This window comes from Zymoseptoria tritici, chromosome 3 (assembly GCF_000219625.1).
Source record: "Zymoseptoria tritici IPO323 chromosome 3, whole genome shotgun sequence".
Taxonomy (NCBI): Eukaryota; Fungi; Ascomycota; class Dothideomycetes; order Mycosphaerellales; family Mycosphaerellaceae; genus Zymoseptoria; species Zymoseptoria tritici.
In genome coordinates, this window is record NC_018216.1 from 2850319 (window position 1) to 2877448 (window position 27130).

A 27130-nucleotide genomic window follows, 5' to 3' on the forward strand; every position below is an offset into this window, starting at 1 on the left:
ATCAACCAAAAGTTCAGGAGTGTCAATGGTTGTTCCTGTCGAAAGGATGGTCAGAGATTCCGATGGTTCCTGATTTGCATGCTTTCGAGCGCGTAATTGGAACCAAGATCTGACCGGAATTTGTAGTCGATGTATTGGTGCACATATCATGATCAGGCTATACAGCGGTCGTTACGTTCTTTCCATGAGTGCAACGCGGGCGATACACTTTTGATGCCGGCATCGGTTGGCAAGGCACGGCACTGTGAACAGACGCTGATTGTGCTGGCTGCGCTGGCTGCACTGGCTGTACTGGCTGTACTGTACTGACTGTACTGGCTGCTTCCTCTCTCTGGTTCTTCCGGTTCCGTGGATCAAGATCGCCCATTATGATGACTCAAATGACAGTGAGTCTGGTCAGGACATGATCATGCCCTGGCTTGGAAGCCTGCGACCGGCGGTGTGCAGATTTTGACTTCGGCAGTACCATACCCGTAGAGACAGCTGCTCGGATCGAGACTCCCTTGGTTGCTTCAATCGCAGTCGAGCCCGGACGTGCTGGAAAAATGGCAGAGCATGCTGCCAAGTAGAGTTCGGACACCCACGGTCTTCTCTCTCGATGCTCTTCTCAATTCGATACTCTCTCCCGCATCCTCGACCTCGACGACTCGTTACACATCCGCACTGCATCGTGCGCGTCCCAGAGCCATGCCCGTCGAGACGAACAAACGAGGCTCCGACTGCAAGATTTCCAAGTTCGAACTCCGGGAAAGCCCCTACGGTTCCAATTACCGCTCCATCCATTCGGAGCTCAGCTTCAGGGATTGGCGCTTTATGTACTCCCGTGCGAAGGAGACGGGCTGGGGTAACGTCAGCTGTGTTCCGTTACTCGTAGAGGAGACCGCGGTGGAAAAGGACAAACCCGTGGGTAGGAGCAGCGATGTGAAGTCGGTCATCGACCGCGCTCGCCGCCGACACGCGGTCGAGACGAGTACCGAATTCGCCATGTCCGACTGTGTCAGGCCAGCCGTACTGCATGCCCCGTTGCCGAAAGGGACCTCAACTGGCCAGACCAGAGCCATGAGTTCAGAGTTGTGGGGAGCTCATGGCCGTCACGAGGATAAGGCTCAAAACGCACACTGCAAGGAGCCAGCGCCAGTGGCGCAGCATAAGGAGTCTGGTCCGGCCTTTCAAGAATCGACCCTCGCTGCCATGCGAGTACCAGAGACCGGCTCGCTCGAACATCTCCGCCAGATGAGAGCGCGTGCAATTGCGACTAACACTTCCGGCATAGCAAATCCGGTCCAAAGGGAGCTTGCCAGACATCTCGTCAAACAGGAATTGATTGCACGCCGACCAGCAGGCTCCGAAATTCATCGCAAGATCGAGGACTTTCTGCGGACGTCGAATGGAAGTCCTGCGGAATGGAGAACTTACGTGCTTGGGAAACATTATTCTAAGCTGAAGTACAACGAGGCCGCGCATGGAATGAAGCGTGGAGCAAAGTTGAAGTCTTCCAACGTTAAACGGCGCTCGATTACAAGACTCCATCAGGTGTTCAGCGGCCGGATTCTTGCCCTGTACAGAAAGGCGGGAGTGAGATCTGTGACGGTGAAGCCGTATGAAGACATCGTGAAGGCCATAAGGATGCCGGATCTGAGGTGTCCGATAAAGATGGAGAGCAGGGTAGGGCCGAGGAGGGAGGCGCTCATCCGTTCCGAGCAGAGGCAGCGAGACAAGATGCACGCGGCAATATCGTCAAAGCGAGCGGCCTGGAGGGAGACGAAGTTGCAGGAAGCATTGGATCGGTACGTGGACTTCGAGGGCACATCCGCTTGATGATGGAATTCATCGCCATTTTGATGGAATGTGCTTGGAGGATGGAGTTGAAGTCAGGTCGCCGATGACGAGGAGGGAGTTCTTGTTCATGCCTATTTTTAGAAAATACAGAATGCAAGCAAGACTTTTCCAACCTCACTTCTCCTACCATGCCAATATCATCGGTACACGGCAACCATGCTTCTCATCATGAACGATATTGAGCTGATGCAAGATGCACAGCATACACACAGCTCGCTTGGCAGCAAAGGTGGGAATCGAACGACGCATGTGACGAAAATAGGATGAGGAATCCTCCCTTGCTTGCACGTCTTTAACACGACAGACAAATAGTATTCGTGTCGCCTATCGTGTGCCTGTTGGGTCTTGACACAGAAGCAACGATGATGCTCTCAAGGGATTCACAACCAGAACAGGAATTGCAGACTGGGCTCGCGAACTTATACCAGACGAAGCAGTATTCAGATCTGTCTCTCTTCGGTCGAGATGGCATCGAACAGCTGGTGCATAAAGCGATTGTGTGTCCTCGCTCGCGATTCTTCGAGGCTGCTGTCCAAACACGCGGATGGGAGGTGAGCAAGATCAGCAGCGATATTCGGCGTGCACAATACTGACGCCTCTGTCATTCATAGTCAGACATCATACATCGCATCGACCTGCCCGAGGAGGATGAAATTGTCAGGCTAGTCGTCGAATATCTATATTCTTTCGATTATCAAGCGACCACAACGACTCCCGCCAGTGCCAGATTTCCAAGCAAATATCGTGCGAGCAGGACGTCCAGCGTGCGTTTGGATGCCATCGACTACGGGCAGCTCTATGGCATGTCAGCTACGTGTGCATTCGGAGGCCCGGATTCCTACCCACAGTCAGGCGTGATGCGAGCATCCGGGCACTTGTCACCCCCGAACACGGCCATGGCAGCTCAGGCATTGCCACTCATCACCATAAATTGCCACACGATCCCGCAAGCTGGAACTTGGTCCTTGTCCAGCTCTGACAGAAATGCGACCTTTGGCGTTCCGCCGCCCTCACCGCACGCCACCGTCGAGCCTCATCTACTCGTGCACACGAAGGTATACGCCGCAGCTACCAAATATGGCATCGGTGGACTGAAGGCGTTGGCGATGAAAAAGCTCAATATTCAGCTGACACGTCATTTCGATTCGGCAGAGCTGGCGGATATGATCCACTTCGTGCGGTCGGAACACCTGACCGGAGATGAAGGTCTGCTAGAGGCCTTGGCGAACGTTCTGAGCTGGCACCCGATGCTATTGGACAAGCCTGATATCGAAGTGGCTGTGAAGGGATGCCCGGGATTGGCTTTTGAGATTCTCAAGCGCGGAAGGGAGCCAGTGTATGGTTATTGACCACAACAATGCAGATACAGCTGAATGCGTGGCCCTGACCACCTGATATCTGGAATATTGCTAAGGGTGGTTTCCCACATGTCTTCACATGTCGCCAATCGCATGCCCAGATAAACATGCGCCGTTGAGCGCACGCCGTCTGTCCCTCTTGAGGTCAAACCGTTACTCAACTTCTGGCCAGCTTCACACCTCAACGACACCAACTCCCGGGTGATATATCCAGATCTCAAGAACTACCATACAAGTCCCGCGTCGAAGTAAACACGACCAAGATGAGCAGATCCAGATCCAGAACTGGAGACATGGCGCTACGTAGGGTTCCTGATGGGACTAATAACGATGACATGCCTCTCTTCATTGATCAAGACGACTGGGCTCCCATTCACGAATCTGTGGATTCAGCAAGATACGACACGGTCGAGCTGTCGACAGGGAATTTGCAAAATGGCATGATCGAGTACGGATTCTTCCTGTTCGGTGAGCTGGCCCGTAGCTGATGTTGTCTTTAGGCTATTCTGCACTGGCGAGCTTACCGGATTCACCATCATATGCGGCTCAGACGTCTATCAAGTCCATGCGGTGCTATTGGTGGGTCAGTCTACCTTTTTCAGGGGGGCTGTTCTTGGCGGCTTCGAAGAGGGAATCGCAAAGACCGTTCGCTTGACACCAATGGACGACGAGCATCCATACCCTGAATTCGACGATCCCGGAACCTTGAAAATTTTCAATCACAGCGCAGCCCGTCACCCTCCACCCGGGAAATCGACATGCTTTCGCACGCCAAGGTCTTCGCCATCGCAGTCAAGTATGACGTGTCTTCGCTTCGAAAATGGTGCACTTAGAAAGTTCAAGAAGGCTGTTGAGTATCGCATCTTCGACTATGGAATTGAGGAAGTGATAGCAGAAGTCTACACATCGACACCAGAGGATGCGCGAGAGCTTCGCGATATCGTCACAGTGCAGTTGCTGCGCCATCGAGAACTCCTGCATAGAGATGCTGTCAGAGCCACCATTGAGAACATTGATGGCCTGGCTTACGATCTCCTGAAAGAGATGAGCGATGTGCTCGATGAGTCTGGCTACGACTACTGACAAGGTCCCATTCACTCTCAAGGTGGTCCAGCCTCTCTTGAAACACCAATCTTCACCCACTGTGCTCACCCGAAGCTTACCCGGAGTTCATTCACTCCAGGTCAGAACTGAGGCGATTGCTGGCATCAAAAGTATATCTTACATCCTACCCCTCTGCTTTCACACCGAACTCGTTCCTCACCTCCTGCCTTCTCAACAAACTCACCATCACTCGCACCCCGCTTTCACTACTCATCAAGATGACTATCACCGAAGGAAGTCTCGCTGGCGGTCTTGCGAAGTACATCACTCCAACTCATTGCTTACGTCGACATTCACTGACCATCAGAGCAGGTACCTGGCTTCCAGTCAGCTGTCCGACTTCAAGATCATATGCGGCGCCCATGTCTTCAACGTCCACAAGATCATCCTCGCTGCTCAGTCCGACTACTTTGAAGCCGTGATTTGCGGAGGCTTCAAGGAGTCCATCGAAGGCGTCATTGAACTTCGACCATTCGACCACGCTCAGCCCGATGACACTCACGACGACCCAGCAATGGTAAAGATCTTGGTCGACTACTTCTACCTGCAGGACTACGAGTTCGAGGAACCTTGCATGCCCAGTCGCAAGAAAATCAAGCTCACCATCAACTCCGGCAACGGGCATGTCCTCAGTAAGCCGCAAGTGAAGAGGACCGCTAGCGACGACATGATCGGCCATGCTCGCGTGTTCGCCATTGCGCTCAAGTACGGCGTTCCAGCTCTCAAGCGAGCCGCCGTCGACAAATTCCAGAACACCATCAAAACCCAGTGGTCGCACAACGACTTTCCCAGCGTCATCGAGGAGGTGTACAGCTCCACACCAGACGAGGTTCGAGAGCTGCGAGAAGTCGTTGCTCGGACGATCTTGAAGAACCCGAAGTCGCTGCAGAGCAAGGAGGTCGAAGCAACGATCCGCAGCATCGACGGGCTGGCATTTGACCTGCTGAAGCTGAAGACCAACAAGTGAAACAATGGCTTCAGGGTGGCGCACAACGCAAGTGCTCACAGCAGACGAGACACAAGCTCGGCTGCTTTTATGGAGAGTGATCATGGTAACAGGAACCTAGTCGGCGATGATCTCCGACAGAGTCCGCCTTTTGTGGGTTAAGGATACGAATCAAGCAAAATGCGATCGGAGGATGCAGGTACTATGGCGAACCGTGGTCAATTAGCGTAGTAATTCACCACTTCCTTCCCATACCACTTCAACGCCACGTCTTTGTGACTTCTGATCCACTTCCTCAACTGACTCTCACCAAGCGAATCCCATCTCGGATCCAGAAAAGCCGAAAGCCCATCTTCCACCTGCCCACTATCCTTCCGCAACCTCCGAACATGCTCAGGAATGTACTCTCTCACCTCCGACACAGTCATGTCCAGCGGTAAACCCTGAAAGAAAGGGATGGAGTACCGCACATTGCTCTCTGGCCCCGGTGCAATGACTCTGTGTATCGTAGCTTTGACTGCGCCTTCGGTAGCGGCTTCGAAAGCATTGCCGAAGTTCACAACGAAAGAGCCTGGGATGGGTGTTGCTGCGATCCAGTCACCGGAAGCGGAGAGGACTTCGAGACCTGGCTCGGATCCGACTTGATAGAGAAAGGTCAGCCAGCCAGAGGAGTCCTTGTGGGCACCCACGCCCAGATCTCCTTCGTTGCCCTGAGAGGGTGGGTAGCGAAGGAGCTTTATTCGATGTTGGGGTGGCAAGAATCTTCTTTGGTGTTCGAATGTGCTCGTAGTGTTCTCTGGAGGCAGTCGACCGAAGAAGTGGTCAAATGTGCCGACTGGAATGGAGAAGGCCTCCTCGACGAGATGAACGAAGCTGTACGACAGCGCTTGAACTGCGTCGTGGTATTGGGTGAAAGCTTCTTGGAAGCCTGGTAGAGAGCTCTCCGCCGGCCATTGATTGCCTCCTCGCAGCCTCCAGTAGAGCTTGGTGAAGTCTCGCCCGTCTTGACACCCAGTTGGCTCCACGTCAAGCGCGTGTCCGGAACTTCCAGGCTCATCATACACGACAGGAAGCTCCGTAGCAAAATCGAACTGCTCTCTCAGATCATGCTTGCCCAGCGTGGTCTCCTCAGCAAAGCCACTGTATCCCAAAAAGTGCGGACTATTGAGCTTGCTCAACGCGGCCTTCTCTTCGTTGGGCAGGGCAAACAAAGCTGGTAGCAGGTCTGTTAGGCCTGTTATGGTGCTCTGCTGTACACCATGATTCGTGATGTAGAGGAAGCCGACATCGAACAAGGCGGATCGTAACTGTTGTAGCAAAGCGGGCTTCTTGTCCGGGTCTGCTGCCCATGATAGATCGAGCACTGGAATCTGAGACGTGCCTGCCATGACTTTGAAGAACGAAGGCGACGGTCAGACTTCGACCGAAGCAAGATCGTGGAACTCCAGTCGACAAATGGAGCACGTAGAACCCCAACAGCATGGAGTGTAAGATGATGGCGTGATCAATGTGGGTCTGCGGTCCTGCAAAGAGACGCTCAAGGTATTAACACCGCAGCGGACGTGTGCTCTTTGGCGATGGTCCCTGGCCTGAAGCAAGTGCTCAGCCTTTCATCCTCGAGTCGATACAAATCAGGAATCAACAAGGAGAGAATCTCGTCGACCAGAGACGGGAGCATAGCGAGCAGCTGCTGCCTTGGTCATGAAGACCTCCCAAAGCTATGGCGCAAGACTCAAGGGCAGCACCACTACGGTATCACACCTCGTCATGGCCTGATACAAATACTTAGGGCGATGCATAAATGATGGGTGCCGTGAGCGAAGTGAATGAAGTTGTTGGCGGTCAGGTGCCGACTGATCCACCCCGCAGGACCCCTCCTTGTGACTAACCTGGCTACCGTACAGCTCTCTTCCGTCGACAACAAAGACATCAACAACGTGATCGACCCTCGACTGTACTCCTGCCCTTCCAACGACATCTTTGGACCATACCGACTAGAACTGGATCTCTCAAGTCACACGAAAGCCCCGACAGCTTCAACGCAAAGCTACCACCATGCAGAACCTCATCCACACCTTCATCGATCCGCTACGCGACCGCTTCGCTCCGATCTCTCACAACTCGACCTTTCGCGAGAACGGCCAGGTCACGCCGGAAGAGTTCGTCAAGGCCGGCGATTATCTCACATTCAAGTTCCCGAGCTGGAGTTGGCAACCCGCCGCCTCGCCCTCACAGCGCGTTGCCCATCTGCCCGAAGACAAGCAGTATCTCATCACACGCGGCGTACCATGCCGTAAACGTATCAAGGCGGATGACTTCGCTGGGAGTGCCTCGGGCGAGGATCAGCTCGTGCACGATATGCTGAAAGAGACGGGCGGAGAAGTTGGCGATGCGGACGATGGCTGGCTAAAGGCAGGTGGCAACAGCAGTGGTGAGGATCGGAGGGACGCCTCTCTCGTGAGCGATGTTAGGACCGTCGGTGATGATGGCAAGCTCGATGTGGCTGAAGAGGAAGAGGAAATCCCGGACATGGAGGATGAGGAGGAAGATGATGAAGCTATCATCCGCGATTACAGCAGCGCTGGGAAGAAGGGCGGCAATGATGGGTGAGTACATCTCTTGTGCTCGACGGAAAGACCTCCTACTAACACATTTACAGCCTCCGTAACTACACGCTGTACATCACCTATTCTCCATATTATCGCACACCACGCCTCTACCTCTCCGGCTACGACTCGAACACGAACCACCCTCTCCAGCCTATCAGCATGATGGAGGACATTGTTGGCGACTACAAGGACAAGACTGTGACCCTCGAGGACTTCAACTTCACAGATCCGCCCATCAAGACTGCCTCCGTTCACCCATGCAAGCACGCCAGCGTGATGAAAGTGCTCCTCGACCGCGCCGATGCGGCTCTCAAGCTTCGCACCGAGAAAATCAAGCACGGCGGAAAGGCAGCCAATACCGGTATGGAGGGACTCGTCGACCAGACCGCCGCTCTCAACATCAAGAAGGATCAGACTGCCTCGCCGTCGAAGGGCAAAGACAAGGACAATGAGGGCGACTGGGAGGTACTGCCGGCCGAGGAGTCCCAAGAGGAGCCAGCAATCCGGGTTGATCAATACCTGGTCGTCTTCCTCAAATTCATGGCCTCGGTCACTCCAGGCATCGAGCACGACTTCACCATGAGTGTCTGAGCACGCTCGGGTTCCCATGCCTCAAGCTTGGTATTCGATTGGGTGTTGCTCTCTGCTGGGTTCGGTTACCTGACAGAGACTGAATGGATGGAAGTCAAGCGACTGTGGGGCGGCGCGATTGCTATTCTTGGTTTGGGATAGAATGGACAGCACAACGATTCGCTTTTGGTGTGAAGGATCAGGACGACATTTACGATTGCCACGAAGATTGCATAACAGCATGGTTGGAATGGCGTTTCGGGGACTCGCAAGCGGCGAGCAGGCGACCGTACAGGAGCTTGAGGTTTATGATGATACCACAGTATGACCACGATTTCACCGAGACGAGGCGCACGACGACAAGGAAGTGGAAGATCAAAATGGTTGACCATTCCCCAGCTCATCTTGCGGCCTCTGGCTAGCGCAAGTTTGACCGGAACTCTCGTATTTTGGGGAAGCTCAGTCCGCCTCGTGTATCAAGAAATCCTACCAGAAGTCTCGATGCACGAGGCGAACCTTCTGTGCTCGCAAGTCTCAGGTGCTCAGGATAGATTTCTTTCTTTTGACTTTCGATTGCGCGGGGCTGCACCTTGCTTTTTGCGCCGACGAACCTGTTTCGAGAGAAGTCTGAAACGATGGCAGCGAAGCTAGAACTACCTTGGTTTTTTGGTAGGGCGCTTTTCGCTTCGAGCACGCCCCGCATTCGGCAAGTGATGCGGCTCCTCTGGTCAACTCCATCTCCCCCCAGGAACATCTTCCTTCATCATGTAATCTTGTTCATCTCGATCTCGACACACTGCAGCCATCCTCTCCATCGTTTCATGATACCTCGGTATGCCACGTGCATCTCGTCGGAGCATCGTACCTGCAACAGCGGCTCACTCACCTCGTTGATGCCCACTACCTTGCAGGTCCAACGGGCCCATATCCCGGTCCTCAAACACGATATGCTACATTGACTAAGCACTCTCCCGCCAACTCTTGACGACACGCCGCGACACCATCGCAGATCCCGTCGCAAAATGGGGCTCATATCACCCTTGCTCGCGTGGTGGACTACCTCCCGCCTTACCGAGACTAGTACAGGGCTCTCCCTTGGTCGGAGCATCTCAAACGGTCACTTACCAATGACCTTTCACCTCATTTCCGTCACCCACACCCATCTCGTCGGTCTAGAGCACGCGCACTGCTGTGGAGCTACCTTCCAGGTTGGCATCCTGAGACGTCATATTGGCATGGGTGCGTTGGTTTTGCGCCTGGCGGCGACGGACGGTGTACAACACTACTTGTAGGGACCATGGGTGAGTTGCATCCCGCGCGATGCGCGAGCGGTCCTATCTTCTCTCTTATCCTCTTCCTCCTCCACTTCGCTTCTGTTGGTGCCGAGACGATTGCAAGAGTGGAGAATCATTTGCTGAGACTTGTCTTGAGTTGGTCTAATTCTCTGGCGGTGAAGTTCTTTTGTCTGATTCTACACAAATTTCAAATTCGCACACATATCTGAAGGAATCGGGACAACTTTCGCGCGAAAGAACTTGTTGGAAATAACGCGAGTCCGGCCTTCAGTTACGGTTATCATATGATCGCGGCAGGTTGAATATCACTTTGTCACGAGCTTGTTTGCTGGATAGTAGCAGCCTGGCGCTGATCGACGGGAACCTGCATCACAACGACTGGTACAACACGGCCGTCGGATCCACTACAAACACCACTCTGGGCTTCCCACCTACACCTCGAACAAGGTCGCCAGGATGGCCACAACAACCACAACAACACGTCAGCCGGACTGGATGGCGCGATCAGCGAAGCGGCGACACTTGGAATTGGGAATGTTGCAGGTGCGTTGCGCAGGTTGCATGAGGAGGAGGAAAGTTCAAGAGCTTCACTGACTTCCAAATTCGCAGCAATCAAGCGAGACCAGCATCGACAACCAAACCCCTCGAGCGCACAGCACAAGCAACAGCACCACGAGCGACCACTTCCCACATCCATCATCACCCGCAAGCAGCAGCGTCTACAGCACGGCCGGCAGCAGTATGAGCATCACCTTTACTGATGAGCGCCACGAGAAGCTACAAGTATGTCCGCTATCCACTTCATCACAAGCCCGAAGCCGATGCTAACGAAAAATCCAGGCTCTACAAAAACAATACGCCCTCAACGCCGCCCAAGTCCAAGCCAACGAAACCCGACTCCGCGAAATCCGAATCGAAGACGATCGCATGAGTGAGCGACTCCAGTCGAAATTGAGCGCTGTGACGGAGGTGAATAAACAGCTGAATGCTCTACGGACATTGCTGGGGAGGGTGGATGCGGTGATGCAAGGTGATTTCGATGGGAATTGAATCTCCTATCGGACTGAGGGTTGATCTTTAGCGTGGCGTTTGACGGTATGTGGGTGTGGGTGGTGTTTGGTGATACCATTGGACTGACATGGTCCTGCGCAGGGTTTTTGCTTTGAGAGATACCCCCCGGCGATTTGGTTTTTCTGGCGTTCGACTTTGGAGATTCATCACGATGCTGGAGGTTGACTGCAGTCGGTGTTTGCCACTTGCATTCATCGTTCTTCTTGACTTACACATACCACCAAACAATTGATCATACAATCGACCTCGACCCACGACGCACCTCTCATCTCATTCGCTCAAATAATTCCCCACCTCCCTCCTCGGCCTGATCATAACCTCCTCCTCATCAACCTCCTTCACTTCCCTTCCCTTAATCATCCGCTCCACGAACGCTCTCAATCCGTTCTTCTTCTTCGCCCTCTCCCTTTCCCTCAACGTCCTCGCATCCGTCGCCGTCGAGAAGATCGGAAAGTCCGAGGAAGAAGTGCGGTGGTCGAGAATGGGCCACGCGGGCGTCATGTCGCGGTGGGAGAAGTTGGGGTGGATGTCGCGCTGTGGGAAGGGTGGATGTCCATTAGCCGCCATGGACCACGACGGAGAGATCGGAAAGAGAGGAGGAGGTGAAGTTCAAGTGAAGAAGATGTGGGCAGGGGAGGCTTATTTCTGACTCGCCATCAGCCCAGCGACGTTCGACTTCGCTGAATGAAGTGGGGATGGGTTTGCTGGACGTGAGGACGGCGAAGGCGGCGAGCGATACGGTTGCTGTGGTTGAGAGACGCATGGTGGTGGTATCGCTTTATAGGAGGGTTTGACTTGTCGGTTCGAGACGCGAGCGAACGGAAAGAAGATGCGCGAGGCAGAACAGAAGCGAAGGGAGTGGCCTGTAGTACTTATCCTCTCTTCTCCCATTTCTGGACGATCGCACCCACCATCACCAAGAGTATGCATTGACGATCTAGATTCTGGGATTGAGGCATGCAAGCTTCTGACACGCGCCTGTACGCGTGCCGTGGCGTTTTGACAGGTGAAGTGAAGCAAGGAGAGGCTCGAAGGCTTATCGCTCACATGCAACGCTGATACCGAATTTCATGCGATGGCTGGATCTCGACTGCGGCTGATTCTCAGGGACGCATGTCTACTCGACTGGTGATGTAAATAGTCAGACTGTAATGATTCTCCATTTGAAAGCATATACAGTAATGCAGTTAGCCTACTCTGCAGCCCATCCAGGGCGCTCTATTCCATGCTCTTTGCAAATGCGGTTGTGCGCTTCGCTGTACCTTTCTTTCCTTGTGGGTATCTCTTCTTCCGTCCCTGTCCCAAATTTTCGCTCGCTTGCTCGCCATGCTCCTTTACAATATGAAAAATGCAAATGAATGTCAATGCTCTATCATCGCCTTCGCCTACGATGTCTTCCTCCCCGGAAACCCTCCAATCGTCCCAAACGGCGTGCCAAAGTTCGTGCTTGATTTCTTCTTCAATCGGATTCCGCCTTGTTCGAAGTCGTTGTGGATTTTGGCTTCGTGAATCTCTTGCGGAGACATGACACCTCCCTTGTCGGGTGAGGCGATGGTTGCTGGCGATTCGGTGGTGGTAGGTGGCTGGTCGATGAGAGTGCTAGCCGGCGCGAGAGGAGTTTCACCGAGTCTAGGGGAGGAAGTGTAAGTACGTATCAAGATGAGGACTTTGAGTCCGCTGGAACGTACTTCGATTTCGAGCGCGGACTGATGGTCTGACTCTCTCGATCGGCAGGCTCGTTTGCAGGCGATGCGAGGCCTGGACTGGGTTGTGCGAACACCATCGGTCTACTGCTTTGGCCTTCTGGGTCCTTTACTATTTGCTCCAATTTCTTGGAGAGCATCTCCAAAGTGAAGTTCGATCCATCTGCCTGGTGTGGTAGCTCAGGCATGTTCAGCGGTCCCTTTAACGCAACGTCTTCGTCCTCCTCTTTCGTCTGAGACAGTAGAGTGTTGATATGTGTATTGGTCCTCGTTGGTGTATCCTCCACATCATCCAAAGACAAGCCGGCCGGCGGTGGCGTGGGTCTCCGAGGTATCCGTATTGGTGTGTGTCCAGCATGAGTGCGGTTGTTCGGCGGTGGTGGTGAGAGACGGCCCGATTGATGTGTCTCTGAGGCAGGAATCTCCTCCACTTGAAACCCATCGGCGTCTTTGTAGGTCACTGCACTGGTCCGCTTGCTCAGTGCTGGAGGTGGTGTGAGTTCTATTGACTTCGGAGCGCATTCACGACGTTCCGCTAGTGGAGGTATGTTCTCGTCTTCCGCGATGGTAGGTAATGTGATTCCGCCGTGTAAGGCGCGCGATTGAGGAGAGGATATGTCACCACCAGGCGTGGTGATTGGCGACTTCGCAGGGCTATAGCAGAGTGTCAGTGCCAGTCCTGTCGATGTGCGCATCAAATCCAACTCACCTCCAATGATCACTGCTCTTAAGCAATTGTTCCAATGCCGCAATCCTGCCATGGAGTCGCTGTTTCTCCAATTTCCAAACATCTCTTTCGGCTTGGAATGCCTCATACATCTTCTCAAAAGCATTGGCCTGACGATCCACGATCACCTGGAGGTCGCGCTCGCCGGGTGTGGGAGGGCTGGCGAAACCCATGTTGGCAGGCGACCCGGATGGACTTTCGCGACGTCGATTTGGGAAGATCGGAGCGTAAAGGGAGTCGTTTGGCGTCTTCTCGAATGCAAGTGGCGGACTTTTCGCACGGCGAGGTGGTTGCGAGGTCGATGCGGATGCGGAGAGCGGAGAGAGTGGTGGATCGGTGGAGGCGGTGGTGGGAGGAGAAGGGAGCGACATTATTGTCAGAAGCAGAGTCGCGTGTAATGCCGGCGCATGAATGGTGGATGAAAGGCAGGGGCTTAGTTGGATTGGGTTGGCGACACACGGACACCGAACTGGACAGCGCATGCGACGCACAGGCACGGCAGTACGAAGTACAGGCACGAGAGATTGTGACAAGAGAAAGTGACAGCACAGCACAGAGCGAACAAGTCAGAAAGCGAGATCCCGCCGTCTCAAGTTCCAGTCAGCGCACGTCGTCACTGGTGGATCGCACCTCCCGGCAGACCCGAACGTACCAAAACGTTCGAAGCAACGGGGAGGATGCCGTCCGTCGCTGCCGCCGCCGTACCTGAAAATCTTATCTCTTCCAGAAACCGAATCTCCCCGTTTATCAGCCCCTGTGGCATGAAAGAGAGTTTGAAGCCGCAACGGCGTGTGAGAGGCTGAAGTGAATTAATTGGGCGAGGCAAAAGGAGACAAGGCGAAGCAGGTTCAAGGGGTCCACAGACAGTCCCGCTGGCATCTTCCCGGTTTCACTTCAAGGACAGGTGCATGTCGCATGTGAAAGGGTCTTGCGGAGCGAGGCAAGAGTCTCGATTGTGCGCACTTCTATTCTCGCTTTTGCGTGCTCTCCGTGAGGGACTTTCCATCACCGACACGAGGCCGACCGAACGCATTAACTACACAAGGAAAGATTCTCGCACGAGGACGTCACGGTACCAGGACCAGATACGAGCGATTCGGCACAACTCGCCCCAAAATGCTGCCTGAGATCGCGGCGAACTTTTAGGGCGGATGTGAAGATCGAGGCACCCGGTTGGCGGTGGCTTGGCCCACTTTACCCACTTCACATGCTTCACACACTTTCACATGTCAGCGAAGTCCCACCTCACCTCCCAACCGCTTCTGATGAAAGCTGGGCAAACAGCGGGAATGTCGTCGTCAAGGAGCCGCCGAATGCCGTGAATCGGCTGGGGTGGTATCGAAACCCAGTCCTTGCACTGCGTGTACCTGGTACGTGGACGATGAAAAGCGTGCCCGTTCTGCTTGCTCCACAAATGGGCCGCACTCAACGCTCTCACCAATACCAGAAATCGGATGTGCAAAAGATCTGTCCCGGTTCGTCCCTGGCTGGCCCATAAGTCTCTGTTTTCACTGGAGATCCTGCAACTGCAACGTTTCGGTCGAAATCGCTATTTGCTATGCTTGCTCGTCGAATCAAGTATTGTTCTTCATCTACCGGGTACGATGAACCTTTCGGCAATAGACACAAAGCTCGCTCAATGCTAGTGGGTTGCTCTATTCAGAGGAACGCTCTGTGCTCTCCTTTTTGGCCCGATCTGGCTACAGTCGTGAAGACATCAATCGCTGCTCAAGACAATGATCCTCCCAATGATCCGCATACTCACCGGGTCTGGGCCAGCCTCGCTGTCAGCTCCGCGAGCGACCAAGCGTACTCGAAATAACGCCATGACTTCCAAACGCCCGTTGAGAGTTCGGATTGCTTGTGTTCGCGCGCTCGGATCTCGCCTCCAGCGACGTTCAATCGGGCAGAAAACAGTGATTGCACCACTCGCAGTACTGATGCCGGCCAATCGTTCTCTTCCTGAAGCTCCCACATCCGCAAATCTTCCCAGTTGCCACAGGAGATGATGCAGCTTGCGGAAAAGCCTTGCGGAGTAATGCGATAGACAATCCGCTCGCATTATCAATCGCCGTCTCGACGTCCGTTCTGGCTAATAATGACTTGTTCTCCATAAGAGTCTCCTCGATGATATCGCGCAACTCTCGAACATCGACTGACGTGGTAGCATAAACTGCCGTGATGGTCTCTGCGAAAAGTCCGCTAGATGAGTTCGATGCGACTGCAGTCTTGAACTTGGCGGCCGCCATGGTTTGGAGCGGAGAGACCTACCAGGTTCGTTAGCGATCCATTCAAATGCCGCCCCTGGAGCAGTGCTCAGTAGCGACTTACAAGGTACTTCACCGCCGCTGCGAAGATCTTTGCGTGCGCGAGCATGTTGCCATCGCCCGCCGGCTCCGCAAGCTTGAATGTAGAGGAGAATATGCTAGTCCTCGGTCTCTTGCGGACCCTGAGTGACGGTAGACTGCCTGTGCCGGGCTTTGGGATTGGCTCGACTGGCTTGAAGACAGACGGCACTTGATAGTCGAGAAAATAGAAAAAGTGAACTAGCTGCTTGATCGCTTCTGGATCATCGCAGCTCGGATCGTCCTTGTCGGAGGTGTCGAGAGTAATGGTATTCTCCCTCCCTTCCTTGAAGCTGTTCGTTTTACACGCAGCCTTGAAGAACTCTGACTGAGCGCAGATGACCGCCTTGTGGACTTCAAAGTGGTATGGTCCACATTTGATGGTGAAGTCGGAGAAGTCTCCAGACTTGAAGAGGCTGGAATGAAGGTCAGTGGTCTGGCGATGGCGAAGTGATGAGAAGAGTATACTTCGCCAGGCCGATCTTGAGGCCATCTTCTGGAGTCATGGTGGATGGATTTGCCATGGTTGTGGTATTTGTCATGGATTGGGAGAGGATGTCGCGATGATCGAGCGAAGAGGTGAGAGGTCCGATGGTGTCTCACAATGTTCATGCAGCAAACGGCGATGCGGTCTGTGCACTACGGACGAACGCTGCACATGCAAGGTCAGTTGCGAGTGAATTACAAGGAGTCTTGCACGTGCTAATTTCGCGGTCAATATTCTGGTCATCGATCGGGGACAATGAAGCAAGCTGTGCATTCAGAATTGGGAGTGAACAAATCTGGACGTCGAATCATCTGCTCAACAGAGCTCGGCAGCGGACGAGTCGTGTGTATCCTTCGCAATGGTGCACCGTGCTGAAATCATGGCTAGTGCTATGGAACGAATTTCATCCTCCCGCCGGCCAAGCATGGCCTTTTCCATCACCGAAACACCAATGCATCAGTGCATCCGCGCGGGCCTGACTGTTCGCAGAAATATGCCAACGCTCCTAGATCATGGCCGGCTACCTCAACAACTGAGCTAACAATTGTCCGGATCGCGTAAGCATCGCCCGCCAAACCGAGTGCAGCATCCTCTATTTACAGGTCCCGCACCGTTTCGCAAATCGAAGACATCTGTAGCACGTCGTTGGAGGACCCCAGTTTGTCCGTGACATTTTTAGCGCCGCTGTCGCCTTGTGGGCTTGACGGAGCAGCTCAAATGTCAATCCGCTCACGCTGTTGACTGCGCTCTCAATGTCCTTGCTGTCTAGCAAATTGGGATTGGTCGTTAGTCTCGTCGATACGATGTCGCGCAAGTCTCGGACGGTCTCTGGCGTGGTGGCGAACACAGTGGTGACAACCTCTGCGAAGTCGGGATGCTTCTCGTGGACCTCCATGGCGGCCTTGAATTTCCCGACCGCCAGCTCTTTCAATCCTGGTACCTGGCAGTATCATTAGCCTCAGACTCAGTTACTCGAACACTGTCGGAAACTCCAGATAGGGCTCCTTACTTGGTACTTCTCTGCCACCGCGAAGATCTTGGCATGGGCGAGTGCGTGGTCGTCTTCGGATACTAGGTCTGCTGCGACAGCAGGAGTCTCGAGGCCAGCACCACGCTTGCCGACCTCATAGTCGAGGAAGTAGAAGTAGTGGATCATTTTGCCCACGGCCTCTGGATCATCACTCGCTGGATCGTCCGAGGTATCAAGTGTGATCGTATTTGTTCTTCCCTCCTTGAAGCTGTTGCTGTCGCAAGCGATCTTGAAGTATTCTGACTGCGCGCAGATTATTGCCTTGTGCACGCCGGCCACACAAGAGCCGTATTTGATGGTGAAGTCGGTGAAAGTGCCGAGTCTGTACAAGCTGTCCAATGGTCAGTGAATTGAAGTCGATTCAAGCAAGGCGCATCATACTCACACAGCCCCTTCTTGAGGCATTCTTCCGGAGACATCGTGGCAGTCTGTCCGATTTTGATCGCAGACTGGACGTTGGTGTCGAAGCGAGAGACAGAGATTTCAGACAGAGCTGAGATGTTCATCCCGCAAACGCTGTCTTGGAACCTGCTCACGAGGCCAGTAGCTGACTAACCGCATTCGGCAGGAGCGCGCTGCGATTATGCTCAGAATCACTGAAAATGGAGAACATGGCGACGAGGAAGAGCAAATAAGTTTGTGAAGCAAACCTCTCATTGTTTCTCTAATCATAAATCCTGACAAGGAGCTCGCAGCCACTTCAGTGATCTTTTAAATCAAGGTCTCACCGCACCGACGTCGCCATAGAGCCCACAGCGAAGGCACTTGATGTCCTCGGTCTCTGTATTGCCGCAACTGAGACACTCGGCGTGCCATTCCTTCTTCTTCTCAGTCTCAAGCTTGGACTGGAGCCTGCGAGCCAAGTCGAGTGCCAATCCCGGAACGTCATTAACGGCGGTGCCGACGTCTTCTCTGCTGAGCAAAGTCTTCCTGGTAACGAGCAATTCGGACACAATATCGCGCAACTCTCGAACATCGTCCGGTGTAGTAGTGAAAGCGACAGTGATCGCTGCCGCAACGCTCGCATGTTCCGGGTAGACCTTCATAGCCCGTCGAAACTTGCGGACAGCTATGGTTCGCAGACTTGGTACCTGGGCATGTGGTCAGTCGCTGAATGATTGTAAGTGCATGAATGAGCCGCCTTTCATCACTTACGTCGTACTTCACGGACACAGCAAACACTCTGGCGTGCGCGAGCGCATTTCCATCATCCTTGGACGGCGTCGTACTTCTGGATGGAGGACGATCAAGCTTCTCCACCTCATAGTCGTCGTGGTAGAACCATGCGATCATGCTCTTCACTGCTTCGGGATCGTCACACGACGGATCGTCTTTGTCCGATGCGAGTTCAATCATTGCGGATTCGCCCTCTTTGAAAGAGTTGCTCGAGCATGCGGCTTCGAAATACGGGGACCTCGCGGAGATGACGACCTTGTGGACCTGGAATTCGTGCGGACCACATTTGATTGTGAAGTCGGAGAACTTGCCAGATTCCCAGAACCTAGTTCAGATGTCAGTGAAAGGAATGAGACTGCGAAGCGATGACAAGCATACCCGCGTAGCCTACTAGTGAGATCCATGATTGACCAGTGTGGGTTGTGTTTGTCGTGCGCGGAACTGAGACTGTGCCCGGTGTGCAGAGAAAGAGGAATGTTGAACGTCTGTCTATATTGCTGAGAAAAGGCAGGAGCATGGAAAAGAAGCTGCGCGGACGTGAATGCGCTTATCAACTACATGGACAACTTGGAAGTGACTTGACGAGGAAACGCCGTTTTGAAAAGCGAACTTTCGATTGTTTCGCCATTGGATCGATCAACCAGCAACCGACCACGACCTACGGTACCTCACCATCACTCTCCCTCCTTCACCACCTGCAAAGAAGCATAAAACCTCTTACCCACCTTCGGTCCCGGACCCGGAGTCGGCACGCCCATCGTAGTCGGCCTCGTCACAAGAAACGTCGGCGCCGGCACCGTCACTCCACTCACCACCTGCTTACCCTTCATCTGGCTCTCCACATCACTCTTCACCACCACGACCTCTCTGTTAGCACCCGACCAAAACTCCTTCACTTTGCCCCAGGCAGACAGCGGAGGTGAATTGACGGGCAGAGGAGGGTTGAAGCGGTTGTTCTTACGGCGTTGCAGGAACATGCTGAGGAGCAGGATGAAGACGACGGCGGCGGCGATGCTGACGAGACCGATGACTGAGTTGCGGACGCCGTGGCGAGCGGCGGGGTCGGTGGCACCCATTTTGAGAGGTCAACTCTTCTTGTGGGGTTTGGAAAGGGGCTGTGTGGGCTGAGGGTTGATGTGAGGGTGCAAGAGTTCGCTGGGAAGTCAATGCAAGATGGAGAGTATCGTATGAGATTGTTGGACATGCTGATCTTATGTATATGCTGCGGAACAGGTGCCCTTTGTTAGGTTGTGAAAGGCATTGTGGAGGTCTTTTGATTGAGACACAATGCCTTTCATACACAATCTCACAAAGGTCGTGAATAGCAATCCATGCTCGGGAACAAAGACTTTCGAAGACAATGTAGCAGTCGAGGTACCTCCATGCTTCCGCTCAAACTGCACGCTCCAAGCTGCCCATGTGCACTTCGTCTAGTCAAATGTAAGCGATGACAGGGAACACATTATCCACAGGAACGTGTTGTCATTATGAAACGGAGTTCGATGCCAAACTCCTCAAGACCTCGCGCATTCTTCACTGTACAGATTTCGCTCGGTTGGCTTGGACGGTGCAGGTTGAGCGGAAGCACGGAGGTAGAGGATGCCAATGTCCGCACTGTCTCGGCTCGGTGGAAAAGGGGCAGCATGGCCGTAGACGCCAGGATCTGACAGGTTATGACAATGTAAACGTAGATGAGAAGCGAAGTGTGAATCTGATTGTAGTTTGTGAGTCCATTGTAGTATGTCTGTCTGTTTTGTGATTTATGCTGTTGTCTCCCAAGATGTCTCCTTTGATGCACTGCCGAAAGCTCGATACCAAACGCTGTCTACGCCTTGAACCCGCAGGTCCATGCTGTTAGAACAATACCAAAGAAAACCCAAAAGCCTTCCCCATGATCTCAAACCTTCGAGCCCAATACAATCGCAGTCTCAGACTTCGTCAAGATTGCCGAAGTCCCTCAAACAGCACTCTTCGTACCAAACCACTTCCTCCCTCCTTTCCCACCCGCCTTCTTCCCCTTACGCTTCCTCACACACAACCACAACCAAAGCGCAAACGCACCCGTGACGAACAGCGCAAACATACTCAGTGCAATCGCCATGTTACGGTGATCGGTGTTGAGCTTGTTGAGTTTTGCCGTGGAAATCGTGGTTTCGGTGGGCTTGCTGGCGCTTCCGCTGCTGCTGCTGCTGGAGGCGACTTTGTTGGAGAAAGCCTTGGTTGGGTAGGGGTAGTCATTTTTCTCGTTGCTGTCGTTCTCATCTTTGGTGGAGGAGGTGGAGGTCGAAGCAGTCTTGATCGTTGCCATGGTTGGGAGCTCGTCGTTGTCTGTAGTGGAGCGCTGGCTAGTGGAGGGAGTTGGAGTAGCGTCCATGACGGTGACGGTGTTGTAGCGGACTGAGGTAGAGGTGCTGGTGGTCATGGGCTCGTCTGCATCACGCGAGGAGATCTTGCGGAAGAGGCCGCGGTTGTGGTGACGGTGATGCATCTTGTTTGTGTGTGTGTGTGTGTGTGACTTGCTAGCCAGAGCAAAAGTCGAGTCGGAGTTGAAGTTTGAGGTTAGGTTGGTTGGTCTTGAGGGAGATGATGAAGGAGAGGACTTGGTAGCTGGGAGATTTGAAGACATATAAGAAGAGGAGAGAGGAATTACGACGCACAATGGGAAGAAAGGTGTTTTGTGTCGGACAATGATACCAGTGAATGGCGTTTCTGACAATGCGAAAGTGACGCGGACAATGAAATTCCTCGAATCGTCGGACAATAAGCCTGGACTTCTTTTCACTTCATTGTTGACTTGCGGCTCGGCGGGAAGGTCATCTCCGGTGCATCTTGATGTTCAAGACGAATGGTCCTCTTGAAGCAAGCGGTGGTGCATGTGAAGTGCTTCCAATTTGTGACACATGTGAATGTCGTCCGCCAGCTGATCATGCAAGTAGTCGTCGGCATTTGACAGACCGCGTCAATTCGAGCTTGATCCATCAGGTGTCGACGAAGATCTTGCATCGTCTCCAACTGATCAACACAATCCGGAGATTCCGCTCGTGAATTAGGCAACTGGCGAAAGATGATGTTGCTGCTACCAGGGTATTAGATATTACTCTCGAACGCCATCTATTGGCCCTTCTCGCTCTTCATCAAAGAAGCAGCCCACTGCTTGTACAGCTTCATGTGCTTCAACTCCGCAATCTGACACATGATCAAGCCAAAGGCAGGCCACACGTTTAACCACGGCTTCTTGTCTTCTCCGACTCTGTTCATGTTATACCTCACAGCCATGATCTTCGAAACCGCCTGAAGCGGCCGCGGAAGCCATGAGGCGGGTTTGACTTGCGGCGCGGGATCCTCGCCTCGTTGCCAGCGGTTGGGCAGGTCGGGTATGTAGCCTAGCGCGGAGCCGACGCCCGCGATGATGTTGTCGGAGGAGTTGACCACGGTTTCGAGGGTGGAGAGGTGTGAGATTCCGCCCGTGACCATCAGAGGCATTTTCGCCGTGGCTTGGAGCTCCTGTGCGGCTTCGAGAAAGTATGCTTCGCGGGCGATGGTGCTAGGTTGGGTTAGTGATGTCTGTGGTGAGCACATTCAGCACTTGAACATACCTCGCCGCTTTGCCTTTGAACCCGGACATGGCTGGCTGCTCGTACGATCCTCCGGAGAGCTCCAAGAAGTCAAGGCCCATCGTGTTAAGCTGCTCAACGACCCACAGAAGTTCTTCTGTAGTGAAGCCACCCTTCTGAAAGTCCGAGGAGTTGATCTTCACCGAGACGCCAAATTTTTCTGATGTCTCCCTGCGCACAGCCTTGACCACTTCGAACAGCAATCGTGATCGATTCTCCAATGAGCCTCCCCACTGGTCCGTTCGCTTGTTCGAATTCGGGTTCAGAAATTGCGAGATCAGATATCCGTGAGCGGCATGAATCTCCACTCCAGATGCGCCGAGCTCCTCTGCTTTGCGGGCGGTCCAGGTGAATCGTCGAATGATGTCCTGAATGTGCTCCTCTGTCATAGCCCTCGGCTTCTCGAACGCGCTGCTCATGGCTCCCATGTTCAACGCCACCTCAGATGGAGCATACGTTGGGAAGCCCGAGCCTTTCTGGACCTGCCGGCCAGGATGGTTGACCTGGAACCAGAATTGCGCACCGTCCTTCTGTGTCGTGGCAATCCATCGTCGCCAGAGTTGTTCGTCAAATGCGCCGGAGTCTTCTGCGAGAAGAATATCACCGGGAGAGGAAAGTGCCGTCGGATCGAGCATAACGTGACCACTGAGGATCAGACCAGAGCCGCCTGTACCCCATGCTTCGTATAGTCGTACAATAGCGTCTGAGGGCTGATTATGAATCGCGACGTTTGCCATGCCTTCTTGCATTGCTGCCTTGGCAATGCGATTCTTGAGAACGCTGCCATTGGGCAGGCTGAATTGCCGGAAGGCCTTGGAGGTTTGTTGCTTGCTGTCGGTCATGGTGGGCTTGTAGGAGAACTGCTGGGATAGTGAGGTCGTCCTTTGCCTCTAGCACGATATATATCGATCAGGGCTGCCATGGTGGAATGTTTGCCCGACGGAGAGACTACGCCGCCGCTAGCTTTTCTCGATATGTAATCCGAGTCGTCAGATATCGAGGACGGTGATTCTGAGTTTTTCAAGTGCCGGGTCTAGAAGTCGGAATTTCCACGCGGAACGACCTTACATAATCAGGTACGAGCTGCAGCTGCTTTATGCGAGATTCATCCTTCCGTTCCGAATCTGTACGCTGCACAACACTATCGAACTCCAAACAGACTCATCGCGAGACTTTGGGTCTGCCAAACCTCTTTCTGTACATCGAAGTGTATGAAGCGTGCTCAAATCGAGCCGTTGATGAGGAGGAATCCGCTTTCTCCCTCCTCGCGGGAGACGCCATCGTCAGAAACTGGTCGGCGTGATCAACGAGCCCGCGTTGCAGGCAGGCTCCTCGGTGCTGATGAGATACAAGTTGACTCCCGTCACTGGAAGGAAGTCCGTCCCTGGTCATCACCATCACCATATATCGAAGTTCTTCCGATGCTTACAACAATCTTATCATCGCTTTCGAGCTCGTGATCGTTTACAGAGTCCACAAGTGGAATCGCAGCTCGCATGTGTACTTGCGGCTCTGAGCGTGGATATCATAGGCTTGAGCAAAACGACCACGTTGTGGCTGAATTGTGGATTCCATATGAACGACCCAGCCAATCGCTCGCCGAGTCTGACCGTTGCTTGGTCTTCACATGCCAGTCGATTATCACCACACGACATGCTGGATGCCTGTCATACGAGTGAACGTCGTCGTTCCCGAGCCATCAGATTGTTGATCGGTATGTACAATGACTGGACGCCCCTGCTCGTCCAACCATTCTTGTCGCAAGCGTTCGATCGTGTGGCAGACAAAGTTTGGAAAGAATGGGTCCTGCCGAAACGTTGCGGACGAGGGGCGCCATCTCTCGGTACCAAGACCATGTTGCTGCGGCGAGCGTGGAGAGTGAGACGTCAACATATGCCTCGACCTCCCCCCACGGAGTCTCACATCGTGGAGAGGTACTTTGTATAACACCGGAGGAGAGATCACCATCGTCCCAGTCGCCTCATCTGCCCTTCTTTCACCCATCATGGTGTCCACAAAGACCGTTCCCAGGCCATGGGGTCTGCCGCTCATCGGCAACGTACCGAGCATAGACATGGGCTACCCTCTTGGAAGTCTGAATAGCCTCGCAGATCGTTACGGTACGACCGTAATATGATGTTCCTACACAGCGACCACGAGCTGACGTAGAGTAGGAGAAATATACCAGCTGAACCTCATCGGCAAGGAGGCGCTCTTCATTTCAACCCACAAGCTCTTTGCCGAAGTCTGCGACGAGACACGATTTCAGAAGCATCTTCTAGCACCGTTGGTGCAATTGCGGAATGTCGTCGGTGATGGACTGTTTACAGCCTTCCCTGGTGAAACGAATTGGGAGATCGCCCATCGCACACTCATGCCAGCATTCGGTCCTCTTCCGATCCAGTCCATGTTTGCAGAACAGCACGACATCGCTTCGCAATTAGTGCTCAAGTGGGCGAGATTCGGTCCCGATCATGACATTGCAGTCACTGATGACTTCACGCGGTTGACCCTGGATACCATTCCGCTCTGCTCGATGGATATGAGATTCAACTCTTTCTATCATGACGATCTACATCCATTCGTAGACGCCATGGTCGGCGTTCTCGCAGCGGCCGGCGACCGAGCAAGGAGACCCGATGTCGCCGACTACGTGCTCCGAGCGCAACGAGCAAAGTTCGACAAGGACATCGCTTACTTGCGAAAGCTGTCGACGGAACTTGTCGCACGACGTCGTGAGAAGGGAACTCAGAAGAAGGACTTGCTGAACGCCTTACTGAACAATAAAGATCCCAAGCTTGGCGTTGGAATGACCGACGACTCCATCGTGGACAACATGGTAACGTTTCTCGTGGCCGGCCATGAAACCACCTCTGGACTGCTGTCTTTCCTGTTCTACGAGCTCACTTCAAGTCCGGAGGCCTACAAGAAAGCACAGCAAGAAGTTGACGAGGTCGTGGGCTCCGGCGCAGTCAACGTCGGCCATCTTTCGAAATTGCCATATCTCACAGCTTGCCTTCGAGAGACACTTCGCCTGCATTCGACCGCACCAGCCATCTCAGTCACGGCATTGAAGGACGATATAATTGGTGGTCAGTATGCTGTCAAGAAAGGACAAGGCATCAACTGTCTGCTAGCAAAGATCCAGTCCGATCCAGCAGTCTGGGGCACTGACGCCAGCGAGTTCAAGCCGGAAAGAATGCTGGATGAGATATTCAACAAGTTGCCAGCACATGCTTGGAAACCCTTCGGTAATGGAGTTCGAGGGTGCATCGGAAGAGCATTCGCATGGCAGGAGGCTTTACTGACAGTCGCCTTATTGTTGCAAATCTTCAACTTCCGGAAGACCGATCCATCTTACAAGCTGGAAGTCGCGATGACGTTGACCATCAAGCCCAAGAACTTCACGATGCGTGCTACTATGCGGGATCCGAGTATTCTGGAGCGACTGGGCGCGGTGTCAGTTTCCGGTGAAGTTTCGTCAGCAAAAGCCACGACTCAACATGCGAGAACATCTTCGCTGGCTGCAGTCGAGAGCGCTGGCACGACGATCAATATCTTGTATGGCAGCAACACCGGGACGTGTGAGTCACTCGCATCATCGCTCGGATCCACTGCCAAGTCAAGAGGCTACAAGGCATATGTGGACACGCTCGACAACGGAATGTCTTCCATATCTGCGGACAAGCCGACAGTCATCATCACCGCAAGTTATGAAGGGCAGCCTCCGGACAATGCGATGAAGTTCTCCAAATGGCTGAACTCTGATGAAAGTTCGAGCTTGGCGAAGAGCAAATATGCCGTTTTTGGTGTGGGCAACAGGGAGTGGGTAACGACGTATCAGCGACAGCCCAAGCTCATTGACGAAGTGATGGGTCAAAAGGGAGCCGAGAGCCTTGTCGATCGTGGTATTGCCGATGTCTGTGACGGCGATATCTTCAACGCTTTCGACAGATGGACCGACGAGAAACTCTGGCCAGCAGTCGACGCCGCTTTCAGCGCAGGCAAATCAGCCGCATCCTCGGACGAAGGCCTCAGCATCACCGTCGACACCGAATCTCGCGTCAAACAACTACGACAAGATGTCCAAGCAGCAGTCGTCCAAGACGTGAAACTGCTCACAGCACCTGGCAAACCCGCGAAACGGCACATTCAACTCAAGCTCCCTCCCGGCACGGACTACAAAGCCGGCGACTACCTCACCGTGCTACCCGTCAACCCCGAACCCTCCGTTCGCCGTGCCATGGCTCGCTTCAAACTCACCTGGGACGCCACCATAACCATCGACAGCAGTTCCCAAACAACCATCCCCACTGGTCGACCAATCTCAGCCTTCGACGTCTTCGCATCCTACGTCGAACTAGGTCAACCCGCGACCGACAAGCAAATCTCCCAACTCGCTTCCACCATCCCAGACGAAAAGGATCGCCAGTCCCTTACCAACACTTCTCTCAAACCCGCCGCGAAAACCAAAACCCCTTCCCTCCTCGAACTCCTCGAAACCTACCCCACAGCGACCTATACACTCTCCCAATTCCTTGCCGCCGTTCCCAGCATGCGCACAAGGCAATACAGCATCTCCTCCTCCCCACTTGTTGACCCCGGCTCCGCATCTCTCACTTACTCCGTGCTCGACGCTCCCGCCAACCCCGCCTCCCCAGCCGACGGCAAACGCTTCCTAGGAGTCGCCTCGAATTACATGGCACGCGCACAACCAGGCGATCACATCCAAGTCGCCCTCCGACCAAGCCACGCAGGTTTCCACCTCCCCTCAGACGACAGCAAACCCGTACTCATGGCCTGCGCCGGCACCGGACTCGCGCCCTTCCGCGCCTTCGTCGAAGAACGCGCCGTCAAAATCGCAGCCGGCAAGAACCTCGGTCCAGCAATCCTCTTCTTCGGCTGCAACGCCCCCGACGAAGACGACATGTACCGCTCTGAATTCGACGCCTGGACGAAATCCGGGGCCGTGGATGTCCGCAGAGCGTACACTTTCGCGCCGGAGAAGAGTGAGGGGTGTAAATTCGTGCAGCATCGGGTGTGGCATGATCGCAAGGAGATGGTGGAGTTGATCCAGAAGGATGCGTGTATGTATATTTGTGGAGCGGGTGTGGTGGGTGCGGCGTTGGTGGATGTTGTGCAGAGGATTTATGTGGAGTATAAGGGGTGCACGGAGGAGGAGGCGAAGAAGTGGTTTGAGGGGTTGAGGGGTGAGAGGTATTGGAGTGATATCTTTTCGTAGGGGTGGAGGTAGTG

General features: G+C 53.7%; 11 protein-coding genes across 11 annotated transcripts; 5 read left to right on the forward strand and 6 right to left on the reverse strand.

Annotated features, from left to right (window-relative positions):
* Positions 1-2843: 2843 nt before the first annotated feature.
* MYCGRDRAFT_16732 (uncharacterized protein) lies at positions 2844-3155 on the forward strand (the record flags this gene model as incomplete). The annotated part of the gene is made up of 1 exon (XM_003853980.1): positions 2844-3155. A coding segment is annotated over one exon (312 nt), but the record flags the coding sequence as incomplete, so codon positions are not given.
* Positions 3156-4608: 1453 nt separating this feature from the next.
* On the forward strand, positions 4609-5247 carry MYCGRDRAFT_17373 (uncharacterized protein; the record flags this gene model as incomplete). Its single annotated transcript, XM_003853981.1, has 2 exons — positions 4609-4882; positions 4946-5247. Coding segments are annotated over 2 exons (576 nt in total), but the record flags the coding sequence as incomplete, so codon positions are not given.
* Positions 5248-5465: 218 nt separating this feature from the next.
* On the reverse strand, positions 5466-7049 carry MYCGRDRAFT_70334 (uncharacterized protein; the record flags this gene model as incomplete). Its single annotated transcript, XM_003854201.1, has 2 exons — positions 5466-6241; positions 6293-7049. The coding sequence occupies 2 exons, from the start codon at positions 6633-6635 to the stop codon at positions 5466-5468; spliced, it is 1119 nt and encodes a 372-aa protein (XP_003854249.1).
* A 121-nt stretch (positions 7050-7170) lies between these two features.
* Positions 7171-8447, forward strand: MYCGRDRAFT_99699 (uncharacterized protein; the record flags this gene model as incomplete). The annotated part of the gene is made up of 2 exons (XM_003853982.1): positions 7171-7853; positions 7907-8447. The coding sequence occupies 2 exons, from the start codon at positions 7303-7305 to the stop codon at positions 8445-8447; spliced, it is 1092 nt and encodes a 363-aa protein (XP_003854030.1).
* Positions 8448-10177: 1730 nt separating this feature from the next.
* Positions 10178-10771, forward strand: MYCGRDRAFT_92029 (uncharacterized protein; the record flags this gene model as incomplete). The annotated part of the gene is made up of 3 exons (XM_003853983.1): positions 10178-10264; positions 10331-10504; positions 10562-10771. 3 exons carry the CDS (start codon positions 10178-10180, stop codon positions 10769-10771), a joined length of 471 nt encoding a protein of 156 aa, XP_003854031.1.
* Positions 10772-12177: 1406 nt separating this feature from the next.
* MYCGRDRAFT_108813 (uncharacterized protein) lies at positions 12178-13688 on the reverse strand (the record flags this gene model as incomplete). The annotated part of the gene is made up of 3 exons (XM_003854200.1): positions 12178-12421; positions 12481-13149; positions 13205-13688. The coding sequence occupies 3 exons, from the start codon at positions 13591-13593 to the stop codon at positions 12178-12180; spliced, it is 1302 nt and encodes a 433-aa protein (XP_003854248.1).
* Positions 13689-16646: 2958 nt separating this feature from the next.
* On the reverse strand, positions 16647-17210 carry MYCGRDRAFT_39186 (uncharacterized protein; the record flags this gene model as incomplete). Its single annotated transcript, XM_003854199.1, has 2 exons — positions 16647-16994; positions 17064-17210. 2 exons carry the CDS (start codon positions 17208-17210, stop codon positions 16647-16649), a joined length of 495 nt encoding a protein of 164 aa, XP_003854247.1.
* Positions 17211-20217: 3007 nt separating this feature from the next.
* Positions 20218-20748, reverse strand: MYCGRDRAFT_92032 (uncharacterized protein; the record flags this gene model as incomplete). The annotated part of the gene is made up of 1 exon (XM_003854198.1): positions 20218-20748. The coding sequence occupies one exon, from the start codon at positions 20746-20748 to the stop codon at positions 20218-20220; it is 531 nt and encodes a 176-aa protein (XP_003854246.1).
* Positions 20749-20920: 172 nt separating this feature from the next.
* Positions 20921-21332, reverse strand: MYCGRDRAFT_103903 (uncharacterized protein; the record flags this gene model as incomplete). Its single annotated transcript, XM_003854197.1, has 1 exon — positions 20921-21332. One exon carries the CDS (start codon positions 21261-21263, stop codon positions 21039-21041), a length of 225 nt encoding a protein of 74 aa, XP_003854245.1.
* A 39-nt stretch (positions 21333-21371) lies between these two features.
* On the reverse strand, positions 21372-22740 carry MYCGRDRAFT_108814 (uncharacterized protein; the record flags this gene model as incomplete). Its single annotated transcript, XM_003854196.1, has 2 exons — positions 21372-21804; positions 21857-22740. 2 exons carry the CDS (start codon positions 22714-22716, stop codon positions 21372-21374), a joined length of 1293 nt encoding a protein of 430 aa, XP_003854244.1.
* Positions 22741-23879: 1139 nt separating this feature from the next.
* CYP-50 (putative P450 monooxygenase) lies at positions 23880-27116 on the forward strand (the record flags this gene model as incomplete). The annotated part of the gene is made up of 2 exons (XM_003853984.1): positions 23880-23994; positions 24046-27116. The coding sequence occupies 2 exons, from the start codon at positions 23880-23882 to the stop codon at positions 27114-27116; spliced, it is 3186 nt and encodes a 1061-aa protein (XP_003854032.1).
* Positions 27117-27130: the final 14 nt, after the last annotated feature.